This window comes from Melospiza melodia, chromosome 27, assembly GCF_035770615.1.
Source record: "Melospiza melodia melodia isolate bMelMel2 chromosome 27, bMelMel2.pri, whole genome shotgun sequence".
NCBI lineage: Eukaryota > Metazoa > Chordata > Aves > Passeriformes > Passerellidae > Melospiza > Melospiza melodia.
In genome coordinates, this window is record NC_086220.1 from 9,317,299 (window position 1) to 9,334,192 (window position 16,894).

The 16,894-nt window shown below is 52.5% G+C and overlaps 2 protein-coding genes across 20 annotated transcripts in view; both read left to right on the top strand.

Moving 5' to 3' along the window:
• The window catches only part of MACF1 (microtubule actin crosslinking factor 1), a 146,973-nt gene extending 145,114 nt beyond the window's left edge, over positions 1-1,859 (top strand). For all 19 annotated transcript variants that reach the window (XM_063177469.1, XM_063177475.1, XM_063177472.1 and 16 more), the window contains one exon: positions 144-1,859. In XM_063177469.1, coding sequence (XP_063033539.1) covers positions 144-400 — 257 coding nt within the window. In that variant the 3' untranslated portion in view covers positions 401-1,859. The remainder of the gene's footprint in view (positions 1-143) is intronic.
• A 1,130-nt stretch (positions 1,860-2,989) lies between these two features.
• On the top strand, positions 2,990-16,180 carry LOC134429831 (bone morphogenetic protein 8B-like). Its single transcript, XM_063177209.1, has 7 exons — positions 2,990-3,380; positions 10,094-10,289; positions 11,780-11,928; positions 12,453-12,647; positions 13,192-13,271; positions 13,575-13,685; positions 15,406-16,180. The coding sequence occupies exons 1-7, from the start codon at positions 2,990-2,992 to the stop codon at positions 15,553-15,555; spliced, it is 1,272 nt and encodes a 423-aa protein (XP_063033279.1). The 3' UTR covers positions 15,556-16,180.
• Positions 16,181-16,894: the final 714 nt, after the last annotated feature.

The following is a 16,894-nucleotide window of genomic DNA, read 5'->3' on the forward strand; positions in this document are numbered from 1 at the left end:
GCATCAGAGGGAGCAAAACTTGGGGCATCAGGAGGAATAAAGGGCATCAGGGGAACGCACTTTAGGGCCTTGGGAGAAACGAACCTTAGGGCATCAGAGGGAGCAGGCCTCCCTGCTGACGGCTCGGGGGGCTCTCCCTGCAGACCCCAAGAAGGCCGCCAGCCGCCCCACGAGCCGCGCCGGGAGCCGCACGGGCAGCAGGGCCAGCAGCCGGCGGGGCAGCGACGCCTCCGACTTCGACCTGCTGGAGACGCAGTCGGCGTGCTCGGACACCTCGGAGAGCAGCGCGGCCGGCGGGCAGGGCTCCCGCCGCGGCGCCGCCGCCAAGCCCTCCAAAATCCCCACCATGTCCAAGAAGGCGCCCGCCGCCGCCCCGAAAACGCCCGGCCCCAAGAGATAATACTGTACCCCCGCCGCCCTTCCCCGGGGAGAGGAAGGAGAAGCAGACATGCAAACAGAAAAACACACGCGGGAAAAAAACGAGGAAAAAAAAAAAAAAAAGCACCCAACCCGTGTCCACTTTTTAACCCTACATTGGATGTATATTTATTCTAAATGGGAGAAACTATATTGTTAAAAGTGTAAAAGAAAAGTTGTGTTATGAAGCTGCCTTATTTGGATTATTTCTTTTTTTGGTTTATGGTTTTGTTTTTTGGTTTCTTTTTTTTCTTTTTCCTTTTTTGTAAGTTACTATTTTCATGTGAATATTTATGTAGATATTAAAAAAAAAAAAAAAAAAAATTGCCTCTCGGTGACCCCCCTGTTTAGAGAGGGGCCTGGAAAACTGAAATGTGGGAGAGAAAGAAAAAAAAAAAAATCAAGAAAAAGATTTAAAAAAAAAAAAAAGGAAGCAAAAAAAAAAAAAGGTCAAGATGTGAAAGTGTAAAGAAAAACTAAAATATAAATAGGATTTCTGCGCGGTGCAGGGTGTGAACCTGCTTTATCTTTTAGGATTGTTTCCTAAATGCATCTTTATAAACTTAACTTGCTGTCTCAGCAAGGTAAATTATATTTAAAAGCAAAGACCTGAATCCTGCAGTGTTCAAGGAACTCTCTTTTTGTAAATCACAGATACCTCAACCAGAGAAACATGAGGTGAGGGGACTTGGGGCTTATGTTTCCATTTTTTTTAAAGCTATGTGGTTTTATCTGAAGAAAGCGGAGTTTGACTTTAATAAAATTTGCACACACTACAGCAAAGGCCGTGACAATTTTGCTGTCTTGAAAATACTGTCCTGACAACTTTGTTTTTTAAAGAACAAACCGAGGGTGAAGGGTTTGGGGAAGGGTTTGAGGAGGGGCTTCACGTGCAGGGTAGGATTGCAGGTCTGGATCACTGGGATGCATCCCTTAGAGGTGGTGGGCCCTCCAAAATCAAGGAATCTTCTGGACTGATGGCTTAACCAGCCCGCCCCGAGGCGTTCCTTACACAATCACTGTTTTATCTGCATCTCTCTTTTGTTTTCCTATTTATTATTTAACTGGTCATTCCACTTCCAGCCAGGCTAAGATTGATGTGAACTCTGCTCCTAGGAGAAATCTGGACTTACACGCACAGTTGCTTGTCCTTGAAATGAGTCTCACCAGCACACTCGCTGCAAGTCCTGTCTCGCTTTTGTACGCTCCTTTTTCTTTGTAATAAAATCCAACTCGACCAAGTGACCAGGAGACGAGGGCTCTGCACAGCTCCTGTATTTATTAAATATTGTTCCTCTCCGGCTCTGACCGTGTTGCTGTGTGATTCTCTCAATTGGTTTCAAATTGAGGCAAAACCGAAGCTCTACCAATGAATTGTTTAAAAGAACCAGACACATTTTTGTATTAAAATTGCTTGCGGTAATAAACAATCTTGCCTCCTGCTTTATTCCCCAGTGTTAGCTTTGTAAAGAAGCTTATCCCATGTGGGGGGAAGGCAGTGGCTGTGGGATTCAGGGGGGTGTTTGCACCCAGGTTTTCTTGTGGGATGGAGCAGGGAACCGCCGAGCCCCAAAATTAAAGTGGTCCAGGTGGGTGGGTGAGGCTCAGTGGGGTGGGGAAGGGATGAAAGGGGGTGCCCAAGGGTTTGGGTGGCCTTGGGAGGATTTCTCAGGTGGGTGAGTGTCCCCAGGTGTGAGTATTTCTGGATTTGGGTGCCAGTGAAGGTGGGCACCCCTGGGTTTGGTTTCCATCAAGGGTGAGTGTCCCCAGGTGTGTTTGTTCAGGGATTTGGGTGCCAATGAGGGTGGATCCACCTGGGTCTGGTTTCCCTCAAGGGTGAGTGTCCCCAGGTGTGAATATTCATGGATTTGGGTGCCAGTGAGGGTGGACACCCCTGGGTTTGGTTGCCTACAAAGGGAGAGCCTCCTTAGGGGTGGGTGCCCATGGGGTGAGCATCCCTAGGAATGGATCTCCATGCATTTGTGCACCCACGAGCAGGAGCATCCCTAGGGATGGCTTTGGGTGTGAGTGAGGGTGGGAACCCAGGGCTTTGGGTGCCCACCAGGATAAGCATCCCCAGGGATGGATTCCCATGAATTTGGGTCTCCACAGCTTTGAGTGCCCAGGAGGACAAGCATCCCCAGGGATGGATTCCCATGAATTTGGGTCTCCACAGCTTTGAGTGCCCAGGAGGACAAGCATCCCCAGGGATGGGTTTCTATGAATTTATGTCTCCAGAGCTTCGTGTGCCCACGAGGACAAGCATCCCTAGGGATGAGTTCCTATGAATTTGGGTCTCCACGGTTTTGGCTACCCAGGAGGACAAGCATCCCCAGGGATGGATTCCCATGACTTTGGGTCTCCACAACTTTGTGTTCCGGCCGCTTCTCATGCCCAGCGATGCTCCCCGTGCCCCGCAGCCGCCGGGCGGGGAGGGCCGGGGCGGTGCCGCTGCCGGGACCGTCCCTTTCCCTCTCCCCGCCGGGGCGGGCCGGGGCCGGGGCCGCAGCCGGGGCCGTGCCGGTGCCCGGGGCCGCTCCGCACCGGGCGGGCGGGGGCTCCCGGCGGTGCCATGGGCCGCGGCGGGGCCGTGGCGCTGCTCTGGCTGGCGGCCGCGCTGTGCCAGCTGGGCACGGGCAGCGCCCTCCGCCGCCGGCCGCACGCCGCCGGGGTCCCGCAGCGGCGGCTGAGCGGCGGCGAGCGGCGGGACGTGCAGCGGGAGATCCTGGCCGTGCTGGGGCTGCCCGGCCGGCCCCGGCCCCGCGTCCCCGCCCGCGCCCCCGCCGCCGCCGCGCCGCTCTTCATGCTCGATCTGTACCACGCCGTGGCCGGCGAGGAGGAGGAGGAGGAGGGTGAGGAAGCGGCGGTGTCGCGGCCGGTGCTCACCGGGCTCAGCACGCAGAGCCCCCCGCCCGGCAGCGTCGTCAGCCGCGCTGACACCGTGGTCAGCCTCGTTAATATGGGTGAGAAACGGCGCGGGGGGTACCGGGGGCACCGGGGGTACCGGGATGCGCGGGGCACCGGGAGGAGCGGAGCGCACCGAGGGTACCGGGGGTAACGGGATGTGCGGGCAGGATCCCGGAGGTTTTGGCAGGACCGGGGGCACCGGGACGATCGGAGCGCACGGGGATGATCCGGGTGGTTTAGGCAGGACCGGGGCACCGGGATGTGCGGGGCACCGGGAGGACCGGAGCGCACCGGGAGGTACCGCTGGTACCGGGATGTGCGGGCAGGATCCCGGCGGGTTTGGCAGAACCGGGGGCACCGGGACGGTGGGAACACACAGGGATGATCCAGTTGGTTTAGGCAGGACCGGGGAGGACCAGAGCGCACGGAGGAACCGGGTGGACCAAAGCAGGACCGGCGAGGAGAGCCGGGAAGCACCAGGGGGACACCGGGGACGGGCACGGGGCTGAGCCGATGCCAACCCCAGCTCCTGGTCCGTGATCGTGGCACCGGCGGCTCCGAGCATCCCTCCGGGTGGTTTCTCAGCCCTTGTTCAAATAAGGAACTTTTCTTCCCAAAGTTGAGCTCAGTAACGGGGAGAGGGACACGGTGGTGATGAGGGACACGGTGGCGGGGTGAAAGTGGCCGGGATGAGTCCCAGTTCCGCTTAAAAAGGAGGAAATGGAGAAGGGGAATGTCCTGCAGCGAGAAGGAGCCGAGGGAGGCTCCTCCATCCCCGCTGTCCCCGTTCCGGCGGGCACAAGGTGGGCAGAGAACGGGGCTCGGGGCAGGCGGGACAGCGGCTCTGATGCCCCTCGGTGGGACACTGAATCCCGGCTCCAAATAAATCCTCCGGGCTGCTGATTACTGCTGGAATCCCGTCCGGATGCTTACCAGGCTCCGGCACCCCTCGCATTTCCAGGCAGCATCAGCGGGGCCACAAACACTCGGGATGGGATGAATCCTCTCGCAGGGCTGAACCCAGCGGGATTTGCAGACCAGGAGTTGGGATATGCAGATTTTCCCTGCCCCTGCTCGTTGCTTTAAGGGATGTTTGGGTGCCCCGAGCAGAAAATTCCCCACAGCCTCTGAGGATGGGGAGAATCCCTACTCGGAGATGGGAGGCAGGGAGAGGGATCTGCACCCTTGGGAGGAGGTTTAGGCAAGGCAGGGGCTGTAGAGGTGTCTCTTACTCATTCCTACATCCCCTCTACCACTCGTGAGTGTGAGGAATCCCCCTGGAACAGACGCACCCAGAGCCCTGAGGGAACTGGTGCAGTTCAGCATCCTGGGAAAGCTGAGAGTGATGGAGACAAAAACTGAATCACCAAATCCCCTCAGCGCTTTGGGGCAACACCCAAGCACCAAAATGAGCTTTAAAATGGTCAGGTCTGATGGCAACCACGGTGGGATGCTCAGGGAAGCATTTAGGAGATGGCACTGCTGACACAGGGGCATTGCTGCCCTTCCCAGAGCTCCTGGAGTAGCCAGGAGAGTTGTGGAGCACAGCTCCAGCCTTCCATTTGAATGGCTTTGATTTCTGCGGCTTCCTCAGCCCCTTCATGTTAATTAAATAAGGAGGTTTTTTTGTGGGAGAAGGCCAGCTCTCATTTGCATGCATAATTAGCTGCACAATTATCCTGATGGGGACATGCAAATGGGGTGAAGTCTGTGCCCCATCGGGCACTTGGACCTCTTTGGACCTGTGTGAGCCGCTCCCGACGGGCACTCCTTGTTCCTGGGAAGGGGGAGTGACAAAAATCCCAAAACACGGCCGGGTTTGGGGACAGGGGCAGCCCCAGCTGCGTTTGGGGATGGTGGATCCTCCCATCCCATCCCATCCCATCCCACCCCATCCCAATTTCTGCTCCTCCTGCTCTGTGCTGTATCTGTGCCCTCCCTGCAGCAGCCCAGTGGGATTTGGGGTTTTTAAGCCCCGGCTGAGGATGGGATTTGGGATTTCTCCTCAGCTGTGAGTCGTGGATACGGGCAGGGGTAACTGTGGAGCAGGGAGATGTGGAATGGGAAGGGGGTGAGGGCTCACAGCATCCCAGGGTACCACAGCACACACATCCCCCCTTTCCAGGCTGGCTCCAGATTTATTGCAAGGTGTCCCATGGCAAGGGGTTGGAATTAAATGATCTTTAAGGTTTCCCTGTGGCTGTTTCAGATGAGCCCACAGCCAAAACATCTCCCTGGAAAATCCAGGGAGCACTGGAGAGGAACCCAAAAACAGCCACAGCACCTCAGGCACCTCAGGGCACCCTGAGCGTGGGGTGGAAGCATCCTGTGCCGAGGTGCCAGTGCTCTCTCTGGACCCTCTGTGTGGGATTTAATGGGAAAAACTTCCCAAATAAATCCTTGGCATCCCGTGCCGAGGTGCCAGTGCTCTCTCTGGATCCTCTGAGTGCGTTTTAATGGGAAAATCTTCCCAAATAAATCCTGGGATGCACCTGGGACAGGGTGCTCGTGGCTGAGCTCTGTGTCCTGCAGCTCCCAGTGCTCATCCCAGCAGGATGGAGGAAGCAAACTGGGAGTCTGGATGTGTTGGGATAGCTCCTAAAATCCCTCCCCACTTCAGAAATCCTCCAGAGCTTATTTTTTTTTCCCCCTGCTTGCTAGCAAAGGACAGCATCTTCCCTGCATCTCCTTTAAACCTATTTTGGGATGCAGAGCACTTGATGTGGTTGAATATCCTGGCATCTCCTTTTAATTTGGCGTCTGAAATGATCGTGGGGACCCACGGGGAGCAGCCAGGCCCGGTAATTACGAGTGGAGCACGGTTTGTAGGAGTTTATAGAAGGAAAAACGTGCAGCTAAGAATAACCTGGGCAGCAGGAGGAAGGGAAGGGTGGGATCTGGGAAGGGAGCGGGGAATGGGAGACACCAGGAGGCTCAGCTGAGGTGGAGCTGGGCATCCCCTGACAGGGGAACGGCCCCAAGGCTGTTTATATTGGTTTATCATCATTTTTAGATTATTTTGGGGGTGATGGGAGCACACAGGGGCGCTCAGCTTTGGGGGAAGGTGCAGCAGCTCCTGGGGATGATGCCAAAGGAGAGCCAAGCTCTTGGGCTGGGCTTTTTTGGTGCCTCTGCTCCGCAATCCGGATCATCCACCCACAGATAATTGAGGGTTTATATTGGTTTATAATCATTTTTAGATTATTTTTTGGAGTAATGGGAGCACAGGGGGGCACTCAGCTTTGGGGGAAGGTGCAGCAACTCCTGGGGATGATGCCAAAGGAGGAGGAAAGGAGAGCAAAGCTCTTGGGTTGGGCTTTTTTGGTGCCTCTGCTCCTCAATCCTGGTCATCTGCCCACAGATAATTGAGGGTTTATATTGGTTTATAATCATTTTTATATTATTTTTGGGAGTTGATAGGAGGACAGAGGGGCACTGAACTTTGGGGGAAGCTCCTGGGGATGATGCCAAATGAAGGGGAAAGGAGAGCAAAGATCCTGGGCTGGGCTTTTTTGGTGCCTCTGCTCCGCAATCCTGATCATCCACCCACAGATAATTGAGGGTTTATATTGGTTTATAATAATTTTTATATTATTTTGGGGGGTGATGGGAGTGCAGAGGGGCACTCAGCTTTGGGGGAAGGTGCAGCAACTCCTGGGGATGATGCCAAAGGAGGGGAAAAGGAGAACAAAGCGCTTGGGTTGAGCTTTTTTGGTGCCTCTGCTCCGCAATCCTGATCATCCACCCACAGGTAATTGAGGGTTTATTTTGGTTTATAATGCTTTTTTATATTATTTTTTGGGGGTAATGGGAGGACAGGGGGGACACAGCTTTGGGGGAAGGGGCAGCAGCTCCTGGGGATGAGCCAAGCTCTTGGGCTGGGCTTTTTTGGTGCCTCTGCTCCGCAATCCGGATCATCCACCCACAGATAATTGAGGGTTGCTGGTGTGGCCGCGTCAAGCCGGAGCAGGGGCCGGTTCCCAGGCACCCTGGGCTCCCCAAACCGCGCTTTTGGGGCACCTCCAGCACACCCCCAGCAGCATCCGAGCACCCACGGCTCTGCTGGGAGCTCGGGGTGGGGAATTGCAGGGCTCCCATTTCACAGCAATTTTGGTTTTAGCAGCTGACACGGGGATGTTGAGCCCTCTCCAAAAACTCCAAGCTCCTGTTTGTGGCGCTCCAAGCTGCTGCTTGTGCCCCGGTGGTGGCACAGAAGGGGGAGCTTCTCCCTCAGTCCTCCCCTTACAAAGGGGTTCCCTTTTTCTCCTCCCTGAAGCAGCAGAGAATCTGCAGTTTTAGTGCAACACGACAAGAATCCAGGGATTCCTCCCAGGATTTCATCCCAGACAGATCCAGCTTATTTGGTTCATCAAGGAGCTCAGCTAATTGCAGCCCAGCTACTTTTTGCGTTTCTCCCGCTGCCAGGGTGTCCCTGGGCTCCCCTCCCACCGAATCTGCCTTCAACCCTGGACCCCTCCATCACCTCCACACCAACAGGAAATTTTCATTTTAAAAAAAGTTTTTGGAGGCTGTCACTTTAGGGGACAAAAATCACCTTTTTGGCTTTTTTATCTGGTGTGGGGTCTCTGTGGCCCTGACAAAAAAAAAATCCTTCTGCACATCCCTGGGTGAGGGTGCAGCTACAGCCAAAGATTTTGGAGCAAAAATGACCAAAAACACACAAGGGGACACCTGGAGTGTCCCCTGCACTGATGTGGGACACTCACAGGGGGATTATCAGCGCTGAAAAAACAGAGGTGACTGTTCTGCTCGCATTCTGGGGGGAACTGAAGGATTTTTGTGAGCACCACGAGGCCCCAAGAATCCGGAAGAATAAAACCACGCCAGGATGGGGCGGTGGAAGAAATGGAAAAGAGGGAAGGGCCTGAGGGACTGCAGAGGGTTTGGGGGCTCCGTGTGCCCCCCGATGCCCACAGGTGCCCACAGCATCCTCCTGCCCAGCTGGCAGCCACCACCAGGGCAGGAAACGCTCTCCGCATCCGCCCGGCTCTTTTTATAACACGGCTTGTGGTGAGGGCCGGGAGCTGCAGCGAATGTGGGATTTGAAAAAACAAACCCAAAAAAAAAAAAAAAAAAAGAAGGGGCAAAAAAAAAAAAAAAAAAAGAGGAAAAAATAAGAAGGGGGAAAAAAAAAAAACTTGTGGGTATGTGAGTAAAATCTTAAATCTTGAGGTTGGGTTTGGAGGGATGCGCTGCTCCCTCCAATATATGTGTATATGCATATATATTTTTTAAATATATTTTTATATATTAATATACTTATATATTTATTTTAATATATTTATATATTTATTTTAATATATTTATATATTATATTATAAATATATTATATTATAAATAAATATTTATATTTATTTATATTTATATATAAACATTATAAATAAATATTTATATAATTTTTATATTTATATAAACTTATTTTTATATATTATAAAATATATATTATATATTTTGATATATTATATATAAATAATATATATTTTATATATATTTATAATTTATATTATATAGAAATATATAATTTATATTATATAGAAATATATATTAAATCATATATAAAAATATATATTATTTATATATCATATGTTAAGGATATAATATATAATTATATTATTTATATATCAATATATATAATTATATTATTTATATTTATTTATTTATATATAATGTTACATATTTATAATTTATATTTTCTATAAGTACATATTATTTTATAAATATCATATAAGTATATTTTATATATTTATATATATTTATCTTTTTATATATAATATATTTTTATATGTTAGGAATGGCAAGCTTATGGTGTATTAAATTTGGAATATATCACCCCTGGAATTGGTTAAAAAATGAGTTTTAAATGGTTTTTTGTTTTGTTATTTTTTTTTAGTTAATTATTTAGTTTACTTTTAAAACTAAGCACCAGGTTACATTGCTTTTGTGCCTGAAGCAGGAGAAGCTTTAGTCACATTGAATCATATTTAATCATAAACTTTAATTACACTCAGACCAGGAAGATTGGGATATTTTTAAAGAACAATTTGAAGCAAATAATTGCACATTAGCAAAACTGCGGGGGCTGCATTACCATAGAGAAAGGAAGGTTTATTCTTTATGGACGAACAAAATCAGATTTTTCCCGTCCCAGTGTGATGGAGAAATAAGGTGTTTTCCGGAAAAAAGGGAGGGGTTTCTTTACAAAGCAGTGACCTGATATTCCCTCCCAACTCCCCAAAAATACACAGGATAAAAATTTTTATTTGTGGCTAAATTTTACTTATGGACAAGTCTTTACTTGTGATATCCAGTGATGGCCCTGATGAGACCTGGGCTTGTCTGCTGCAAGAAAAGTTTGGAAAACCCCAATTTTTGCCCCAAAACCTCATTTTTTTGGTGTTTTTTTCACCTTTCGATGAAGTACAGAAGGCTGCTAAAGCCTGGCACATTCTCTGTGCTCCTCCCATAGCCAGCGTTTGCGCTTTTAATTTCAATTTATTTTGATTGTAATTACTAATAAAGGAAGAGGGCTGGGAGGGGAAGCTGGTGGGTTTACAGCGAAATGAATTGCAGAAATAGGGGAGGCTGATCCAGATCCAAACCCTCGGGAGACGGGAAGAAACGGGAACTTCCAACCAAGGGCGAGCGCCTCAAAACCAGCGGGTTTATCCCCAAAATCCACTCGCTGGGGTTCAGCGGGGATGTTCTAGGCTTGTCCCGGCCATTCTTGAGCCCTTTTTTCCCTCCTCAGTGGAGCAGGACAGGGACCTTTTGTCGCCCAAGCCCTACTGGAAGGAGTTCAGGTTCGACCTGACGCAGGTGCCGGCGGGAGAGGCCGTGACGGCCGCCGAGTTCCGAATTTACAAATCCCGGGGTGCCGTCCCCAGGCACGGCAACAGCAGCCTGCACGTCAGCATCTACGAGGTGGCTGCCCAGCATTCCAACAGGTGAGGCGCTGGGAAAGGGGTGGGAATGAGGATGAGGAGGGTGGGAGTGGGGATGGAGGCGAGGGGAGTGGGGATGGTGCGGAGAAAATGGTGCGGGGCGATGGGGGTGGGAGTGGGGGTGAGGATGAAGGTGATGGGGTGGGAATGAAGAAGAGGGGAAGGGAATGGGAATGGGGGTGAAAATGATGGCAGTGGAGGTGAGGGTGAAGGTGATGGGTGTGGAAAAGGGTGTGGGAGTGAAGGAGATGTGAAGGGAACGGGGATAAGAATGAAGATGGTGGGAATGGGTGTGAGGATGAAGGTGATGGGGGTGGGAATGAAGGGGATGGGAAGGGAATGAAGATGGTGGGAATGGGAATGAGGATGGAGGTGGAAAAGGGTGTGGGAATGAAGGAGAGAGGAAGAAAATGGGGATAGGAGCAAAGATGATGGGAATGGGGGTGAGGATGAAAGTGGGAGTGAAGGAGATGGGAAGGGAACAGGGATAGGAATGAAGATGATGGGAATGGGATGAAGATGGAGGTGATGGGAGTGGGAATGAAGGAGAGGGGAAAGAATTAAGATGGTGGGAATGAGGGTGAGGATGAAGGTGGTGGGAGTGAAGGAGAGGGGAAGGGAATGGGAATAGGAGTGAAGATGATGGGAATGGGGGTGAGGATGAAGGTGGGAATGAAGGAGATGGGAAGGGAACAGGAATAGGAATGAAGATGATGGGAATGGGATGAAGATGAAGGTGATGAGGGTGAGAAGGAAGGAGATGGGAAGAAAATGGGAATAGGAGTGAAGATGATGGGAATGGGGATGAAGATGATGGGGGCGGAAAAGGGTGTGGGAGTGAAGGAGATGGGAAGGGAACGGGGATAGGAGTGAAGAGGATGGGAATGGGGGTGAGGATGAAGGAGATGGGCATGGGAATGGATACAAGGTTAATGGGGATAGAGACTTAAAATGGGAATGGGAAGGGGAAAAAGGTTAATGGAGATAGGGACTGAAAATGGGAATGGAAACAAGGATAATGGGGATGGGGATAGGGAGAAAAATGGGGATGAAGATGATGGGAACGAGTGTGGGTACAGGAATGAAGATAGGAATGGGAATGGAACTGAAGGGAGAGGGGATGGAACTGAAGAAGAGGGGAATGGGGTTGGGAACGGGGTGATGGGGATGGAAATGAAGGGGATGGGAACTGGGATGAAGATGGGGACAGGAACGGGGAGCAGCCCCAGGCTTTCCCTCCCGCCCCACCCGCAGCGGCACCGCCGTGTCCGGCGGCTCCCACACCTTCCCCAGGGCGGTGCCACGCCCTGCATCTCCACCTGGGCACCGAGGGAGCTTTTCCCAGGACACCCCCGCGGTGTCCAGCACCCCAGAGCCGGGATCTGCCCGGGCACAGCTCCCAGGAGTCATCCCCATCCATTATCTCCATTATCCCTCCTGCTGCAGCCCTTTGGGTGCTGTTACTCACCTGCCGCTTCCCCCTGTTCCCGCAGGGAATCCGACCTGTTCCTGCTGGATGTGCAGGACCTGCGCGCTGGGACGGAGGGCTGGCTGGTGTTTGATGTCACAGCTGCCAGCAGCCACTGGGCAGTGGAGCAGAAATACACCCTGGGGCTGCGGCTCTACGTGGAGACGGATGATGGTGAGCCTGCCCGACCTGCCTGCGGAGTTTGGGGACGAATTCCCCGGAATTGGGGTCCTCTCGGTGCTGTGGATGTGCTGGGGGGGGTTGATCTCAGTGCAGTTTTGAACTTCCAGCTCTGATGGGTGCCAGCAATCTGGGTTTGCAGGTTCTGATGGCGTGGACTGTAATTAAGCTCCTTAATAGTTAATGAGCTCCTTACCTGGAGGGATCCTCTGTGCGTGTGGCTGAGGATTAACCCTCTTTTCCCCATGGGATTAAATCTGCTCCAGCAGTGTCTTTTCCAGGTGGGAAGGCACATGGAGAGCAGCTCCTCTTCCATGGGAGGAGGAACCACAGCCCCATCCATTCCTTGGGGTGAAGGACAAAATCACTTTTAATTCTGAATTAGCCCCACGTCACCATTTCACGCTGGCATGCCAAAACCACACCTCCTGCTGCAAATTTCCTGTATTTTTCACCTCTGCTTTAACCACACCAGTTCTATCTGAGGCCAAACCCCCAGGATGGTCCTGTCCCTGCAGGGCACAGCGTGGATCCGGGCTCTGCCGGGCTCCTGGGGCGAAGGGGACCCCGCTCCAAGCAGCCCTTCATGGTGACATTCTTCCGGGCCAGCCCCAGCCCCTCCCGTGTCACACGAGCAGCCAAACCCGCCAGGAGGAGACAGCACAAGAAATCCAACGACCTCCCGCACCCAAACAAGCTCCCAGGAATTTTTGGTAAGGTGCTTCCTGCAGGAGGAGGGATGTCCCTATGGAAAACTCGAGGCTCCGCTTGTCAGCACCGTGAAATCCCAAATTTTTTTTGGCCCAAGGGAAGCAGAGCAAAAAGTCCTGAGGTTTTAGGGCTGGAGGTTTTTGTAGTTTGGGAGGTGCTGAGAGGGTTTGGGTTGGATGCCCTCAAGGAAATGGTGTTTTGTGAGCGTGTCAGGATTACTGAATATTGGAATTTTTTGCCTCATTGCCCTTGGCTTTGGAGCCCTGGGAAAGGTGTCACAGCTCCAGAAAGCTCAGGCAGGAGAGGAGCAGGAAGGCCTGAGTTTGGGAAACCCTCAAAGCGAGCAAAGCTGGGCTTTAGCCCTTCCAAAGCTGAACTCCTTCATCCCAATATTGGAATACCAATTTATAGGCCAGTCTGGAGCTGCTTTTCCCTTTGTGCAGCAACAAAGGCTCCTCTCCTTTGGTTCTCCTGGGTTAATCCCAATCCCAGGGGGTGAATCCCACCCAATTCCATGGCTGAAATCCCTGTTCCCTTGTCCCACAGATGATGTGCACCCCACGGATGGGCGGCAGGTCTGCCGGCGCCACGAGCTCTACGTCAGCTTCCAGGACCTTGGCTGGCTGGTACTTGTCTGCTGGGAGAAGTAAATGACCAAAAAACACCCAAAAAACACCCCCTATCATTCCATTCCCCCACCCTGGGCTCCCTCCCAGGAGAATCCTGCCCATGGAACCATCCCAGGAGCTGGGAAGGCAAACGGGAACAGCCACAACCCCAATCCCCACCGGCGACCCCGAACAACTCATGGCTGATCCAGAAAAACCAAAAATAAACCCTTGCTGAGCTGTTTGCGCAGGTGGGAATGGATGAGGGGGCACAGAAGGGTTAAACCCTTGATGTAATCCCAATTTTTGCTATTTTTGCAGGACTGGGTGATTGCTCCACAGGGATACTCAGCCTACTACTGCGAGGGGGAGTGCGCATTCCCGCTGGACTCGTGCATGAACGCCACCAACCACGCCATCCTGCAGTCCCTGGTCAGTGCAGGGCAGCCCTGGGGGGACATCCAGGGCCCTGGGGAGCACTCAGAGCCCGAGGATGAGCTGGGATTTTGGGATCAGCAAGGCTGGGTTTGGGGTGTTCAGGTGGGAGGGCGCAGTCGGGATCCCGACTGGAATAAAGAACCATGCGTGCACATCTGGGTGGGTGAAGGCACATCTGGGTGGGTTCATGCCCATCTAGGTGGGTGCTCACACATCTGGGTGGGTTCATGCCCATTTAGGTGGATGCTCACACATCTGGGTGGGTTTTTGCCCATCTGGGTGGGTTCATGCCCATCTAGGTGGATGCTCACACATCTGGGTGGGTTCATGCCCATCTAGGTGGGTGCTCGCACATCTGGATGGGCTGCTCACACATCTGGGTGGCTGCTCACAGGCTGGCCCCCACCACAAGCTGACAGGAGGTCCCAATATGGAATTTCAAGGCATTTGTGGACATGCCCAGAGTGAGGGCACAAAGCTCTGTCCCTCACCCTCAACCAGAGCAGAATTTTGTCATCCCAGAGCTCCCTCACCTCTTTATGTTCTGACTGCTCCATTTTTAACAGCAGCTGGGGCAAAATTAATTATTTCTGGCAGATTAATGATCCCTCTGCCCTGGCAGTGAAATGAGGAGCAGAGACAAGCCCAGGGCACACCAGAGCTCCCCCAAAAAACTCTCAGTGTCATCCCTGCATCCTCCTCTCCAGGCTGTCCCTCAGGCTTTACCCACAGCCCCAGCACCCAAACGTTGGGCTCAGCACATTCCCAGCCAGAAAAGCTTCAATGCCTTGGGTTTGTTTTTTTCCCAAACCCACCCCACATCCCAGCCAGGGCTTTAATTTCTGGAATTTCCTGCCCTGTGAGTGTTTGGTTTCCCAATGGCAGAGCCCGCCCGGCTCCGGTGCTCGCGGTTAATTACAGGGAGCGCCGAGCCCTCGGCCCGGCCTTTGAAGGTGTTTTAATTTTGACACTAACAAAAACTTCCAGGGGCTGGGAACCGTCCAGGGAGGGGCTTTTTTCCCGCCCCCTTACACCCACCCATCGCCCCCAAAGCCGGCGCTGTTCCCAAAACGGAGCTGCTGGGGCAGGATGTGAATCACCTGGAGCCGGCCCTGCTGGGAAGAGCCAGGGCAAAGGCGGCTGTGGAGCCGTGCCAGCCCCAGCCTGAGCTGCAAATAGCAGGGTTGGACAGCAAAAACACCGGACTTCCGAGCTGGGAGAGCTCGGCTGCCCCTGCTGTAAATGAATCGCACATGTCGGGGCTCCCGTGTGCTGCCAGCCTCCTCCAGCCCCTGCAGGAAAACACTGGGTAGCGCCTGTCCCCAGCAGGGAAAAGCCATCCCAGAGTGCAGCCCTGCTCACAGAGGTGTTGTGGATTTTAGGGTTTAAGTTTGGGGTGGAGAATCTCTGTTGGAACGCACCGGAGCCTGACCCGTGCTGTGCTGATTTATGGGGGCTTTTTTATTTTAGTCGTTTGTCTGGTTTTGTGAGAAAAAAGGGCCCTGAAATCCCAAATTAATGAAGGGGCTGCCTGGCCCATGCAGTGCCACGAGCCCTGATCCAATGTAAACCACAGCAGGGACTGCCTCGAGTTTAGAATAAATATTTTTGCAAAAAGATGGAAATAATCCCCCCATTCACCCGGGGTTTTTTTGGTTGGTTTGCTGCCTGGAGCCACGTTTGCTGGCACTGACGGGCTCCATCCATCCCCCAGGTCCACCTGATGAAGCCTGAGGCCGTGCCCAAGGCGTGCTGTGCCCCCACCAAGCTCAGTGCCACCTCTGTCCTCTACTACGACAGCAACAACAACGTCATCCTCAAAAAGCACAGGAACATGGTGGTGAAATCCTGCGGCTGCCACTGATGGACAGGTCCCATCCCTGCCCCTGGATGTCCCTTTCCCATCTCTGAGTGTCCCATTCCCATCTCTGAGTGTCCCATTCCCACTCCTGAGTGTCCCATTCCCACTCCTGAGTGTCCCATTCCCTTCCCTGAGTGTCCCATTCCCATTCTTGAGTGTCTCAATCCCATTCCTGAGTGTCCCATCCCCACCCTGGATGTCCCATTCCCACCCCTGAGTGTCTCATTCCCATTCCTGGATATTCCATTCCCACTCCTGAGTGTCCCATTCCCACCCCTGAGTGTCCCATTGCCACTCCTGAGTGTCCCATTCCCATCTCTGGATATCCCATTCCTGTCCAAGTGTCCAACTCCCATGCCTGGATGTCCCATTCCCATTCTTGAGTGTCTCAATACCATTCCTGAGTGTCCCATCCCCACTCCTGAGTGTCCCATTCCCATCCCTGAATGTCCCATCCCCACCTCTGAGTGTCCCATTCCCATCCCTGAATGTCCCATCCCCACCCCTGAGTGTCCCATCCCCACTCCTGAGTGTCCCATCCCCACTCCTGAGTGTCCCATCCCCATCCCTGAATGTCCCATTCCCATCCCTGAATGTCCCATCCCCACCTCTGAGTGTCCCATCCCCACCCCTGAGTGTCCCATCCCCACTCCTGAGTGTCCCATCCCCATCCCTGAATGTCCCATTCCCATCCCTGAATGTCCCATCCCCACTCCTGAGTGTCCCATCCCCACTCCTGAGTGTCCCATCCCCACCCCTGAGTGTCCCATCCCCACCCCTGAGTGTCCCATCCCCACTCCTGAGTGTCCCATCCCCATCCCTGAATGTCCCATTCCCATCCCTGAATGTCCCATCCCCACCTCTGAGTGTCCCATCCCCACCCCTGAGTGTCCCATTCCCACCCCTGAGTGTCCCATCCCCACTCCTGAGTGTCCCATTCCCACCCCTGAGTGTCCCATTCCCACCCGAGTGTCCCATCCCCACTCCTGAGTGTCCCATCCCCACTCCTGAGTGTCCCATTCCCATCCCTGAATGTCCCATCCCCACCTCTGAGTGTCCCATTCCCATCCCTGGGTGTCCCATCCCCATTCCTGAGTGTCCCCTCCCATTCCCACCAGAGCAATGTGACCCCAGGTTATGCATGGAACAGGAGCATTGTGGGCTCCAGCAGAGCAAAATCCATCAATAATAACAATAATTAACAATAAAATCCGAAAATAAACCCCTCCCACCCCTTTCTAGGTTGTAAATAATATAAAACTTCCTTTTTCTTGTCCTGCTTGATGACACACAGATATATACAAACATATCTATATATATATATATTTAGGAAAGAGAGGAT